This window comes from Silene latifolia, chromosome 10, assembly GCF_048544455.1.
Source record: "Silene latifolia isolate original U9 population chromosome 10, ASM4854445v1, whole genome shotgun sequence".
NCBI classification, from domain to species: Eukaryota; Viridiplantae; Streptophyta; class Magnoliopsida; order Caryophyllales; family Caryophyllaceae; genus Silene; species Silene latifolia.
Window position 1 is genome coordinate 142,840,510 of NC_133535.1, and position 3,372 is coordinate 142,843,881.

A 3,372-nucleotide genomic window follows, 5' to 3' on the forward strand; every position below is an offset into this window, starting at 1 on the left:
TTTATTTTCAGCATGATTTTTGGATAATTCCATTTTGGTGAATATTTGTATGTATTTTCAATTTGAATTTAAATTTAAATTTAATCGAGTGTCGAAGAGTTATGGCTGCTAGTGAAGCGTTGTCGTTTAGTGTAGCTTCAGTAGTTGAAGATGTTCTTCAACAGCACGAAAATCGTCCCTCTAGACGTCTTGATTTAGATTCCCGAAGAGCTGAGGAAGCTGGTTCAACTCTCTCTTTTTTAAAAAAATTGTGCATTCAAATTTAGTTGGTGTAATTTTTTGAAAATGTGATTAATGCAAAAAATGTGGTTTTGATGATTGAATTATGTATGTATATAGCTTTAAGGAGATATGAAGCATTCAATTGGTCAAAGATGGTGGCGATAGTAGTTGCGAAAGATCTACCAAATGAGCCGTCGAAAGATCCTTTGCAATGTGTTGAACAAGGTTCAACCTGGGGCTGTATCAAAGGTGATTATAGTTTAGGTTGATTATCTATCTAGCTTTGTTAGTAGTTTACTGTATTGGATTGGTGGTGGTTTGCTGAATTATGTATTGGATTATAGACGAAAAACTACGCGAAAGAGTCGCTTTTCAAATAATTTGTAGATTGCATTAATATTTTATATAAATGTTATTTGATTTGTAAATTTTAGGCCTCATTTCTTTCTTTTGCACCGGGTCTCCACTCTTCTTGAGACGGCCCTGGGCCCACTAGATCACCCCCCCCCCCCCCCCGCCGTTTTGGCTGCAATCCTATATTGCACGGTTGCGGGGACCATGGCTTCGGTCATGACCTCTATAAAGTCACCCTCTGCTTCCGTTATTTTTCTCTCGGAACGATGGTGGTGCTGCCACTGTGGGGGAGTTAGTGGGTGATTGTGTTCAATGATATGGCTCAACACTTCCCATACTCCCTTCTCCTTATTCAGTTGGACCCTTACATTAGCTTTGCACTTGCATCGTGTCACCACATTTTTCCTCCCCTGCCCATTTATGACAGCACTTGCCTCTCCCTTCTTCCCATTTCCATGGCAACCTTCACACAAGCAAACAAAGTATCTCTCACGTTCAGGAGCTCCAGGAGTATCGGCCCTACGAAGACCGCTTTTCCTAATGCTAAATCCAATAGCTTGAGAGTGCTTTTTGTATAACTTGTACAAAACCTCCCACTTATCAGCCACAACCCCTACTAAAGATCCGGCACGATCGCTCTCTACAAAAACAAATGGTAACATAATTATTAAAAATGTATACAGTCAGTATTGAGCTATTTCACGTAACATATTAACCATAATTGGTGACATATATCTCAGAGAACGAATTAAATGGAACAATTAAATGCAAAAGAGAATAAATGTCCAATCATGAGATCATCATAGTACAATCACTAATTTCATTTAATGCAATGATTGGATGAAATTGTAACATAATTAAACAAGTTCCATAAAAAACAGTATTGCTTAAAATATTCACCAAACATGTGAACTAGAAATGGTGACATATGTTTCAAAAAAATAAAATCATAAAATAATATCGTCATTACATTAAATATTATCATCGGAACATCATACAATGATATCGTCATCACATTAAATGCAATGAATAGCTTCAGAAAAAAAAAGTGAATCAAATAAAAATATCAAAAGATTAGTTGCACACAAGATAAACATAAGTGACAACATTGTTTATGAATTTCTCATAAAACCAACGTCATTGTATGATTAACTGTACACAAAAAAATCATAAGTGGCGACAAGTTTGGAAAAAGTCTAATAAGTTATTTTAGAACTACTAATAAACCATATAAAAACTACATGCATATTAACCATATGAAACACACGAAATTCAAGCTCATTCAAACTACTTTCATCATCTTCATAAACCATATAAAAACTACATGCATATTAACCATATGAAAACCGTTTGAAAATTACATGCATATTAACCATATGAAAACAGTGTAACTCACCATCATTGATAACCACAATAGAGTCCCCTAGAACGACATCGTCATTGCCAACCACAATAGAGTCCCCTAGAACGACATCGTCATTGCTAACCACAATAGAGTCCCCTAGAACGACATCGTCAACTTCATCCTCAACGGTGACAATCATGTCTAGATTATTGCCTTCCATGTGTGACTTTTTTTTGGGGATAAATAAATGTTATGGATTAAGAAACAAGAAGTGGGACGTTGATAGGAAGATCGTCACATTTTGTTTGGTGATAAATAAAATGAGGGTTTGAGATTTATAATTGTTGATGAAAATTGATTTTTTGATCTATGAGATGAAATGTGATGAAAATGGAGAATTATTGTAGAGGAAGACGTGCAGTAGGAATTTGTGTAGGATTAGGTTAGAATAGAAAGAGTAAAATAAGAATTGTACTATTGCTACTATTATACTCCGTATTAAACACCTCAAATCATCATATCTTACACAAATCACCTTTTGTAAGGTTTATTAATGACTTGTCCCATAAATTGCATTTTTCGGACGGGTTGTTTTATGCAATATGCGTGGGTTTGACCCGTCTTATTATTTCAGACGGATCGGCCGTTCTGAAATAAGAATTTGTGATTTATTAGAGCATGTGAGCTTTGATGCTTTGATTCTAACCGTCCTTTTTCTTTTGTTTTTGCGGTACTATTTTAACCGCGCTTATTTACTGATAAAGCGTCTTACTTGTAGCGGACACTAGTCATCATAAACTGAAAATAAATAGTGTCTCTCTCACAGTAAGACAAATGGGGGAAATGAAGCACCCATGAATAGTGTGTCAGTTTGCATATTGTGAAAGAGACACTATCCATCTTGTGACCGATAGTCTCCGTCAATCAAACTTTGTGATTTACCAATGTTGTGCCTTGTCACTTCAAATAGTTTTCACGTTCTTTTTCTGGAGCCAAATAATGGAGGTCGATTGAGTAATGATTCATGCAATTAGGCTTACATTTACGTTTGTACGTTTTACCCTTGTTTACACTGGTCTTGATTTTCTCCGTTTCCGAATTTTCTCCATTATTTAAAAAGTAAAGGACATTCGTTAATTTTGAACGTTTCGGATTAAATCTTAGGACAATCTAATGATTTTAATTATTTCATAAATGTAATATTTTAATAAATAGAGAGAAAAAATATATCAGAATAAGATGCATTAAAGAGGAAATGAAGAGAAAGTAACCGAGAAATCCAAATTGTATAAACATATCGTGTGAATTTCACTTTAATGTACAGTATTCCATCCGTTGCGGTAGTGATATATTTACACTTTTTTTATTTTCTCCTTATAAAATAAAGAAAGCGTAAACATATCATTGATACATAGAAAGTACATCATATGTATTTTATACATGTAAATCTA

The 3,372-nt window shown here is 34.6% G+C and overlaps 1 protein-coding gene across 1 annotated transcript; it reads right to left on the minus strand.

The window, feature by feature from the left end:
* Window positions 1-719: 719 nt before the first annotated feature.
* On the minus strand, window positions 720-2,346 carry LOC141608382 (protein FAR1-RELATED SEQUENCE 5-like). The gene is made up of 2 exons (XM_074427742.1): window positions 1,973-2,346; window positions 720-1,216 (listed from the first exon to the last, which is right to left on the minus strand). Exons 1-2 carry the CDS (start codon window positions 2,139-2,141, stop codon window positions 720-722), a joined length of 666 nt encoding a protein of 221 aa, XP_074283843.1. The 5' UTR covers window positions 2,142-2,346.
* Window positions 2,347-3,372: the final 1,026 nt, after the last annotated feature.

Coding starts and splice junctions, on each gene's coding strand:
- LOC141608382 (XM_074427742.1), bottom strand. CDS start 2,141: ATGGAAGGCAATAATCTAGACATGATTGTCACCGTTGAGGATGAAGTT. Junction 1,217..1,972: donor TATTGTGGTTATCAATGATG/GTGAGTTACACT, acceptor TTGTTTTTGTAG/AGAGCGATCGTGCCGGATCT.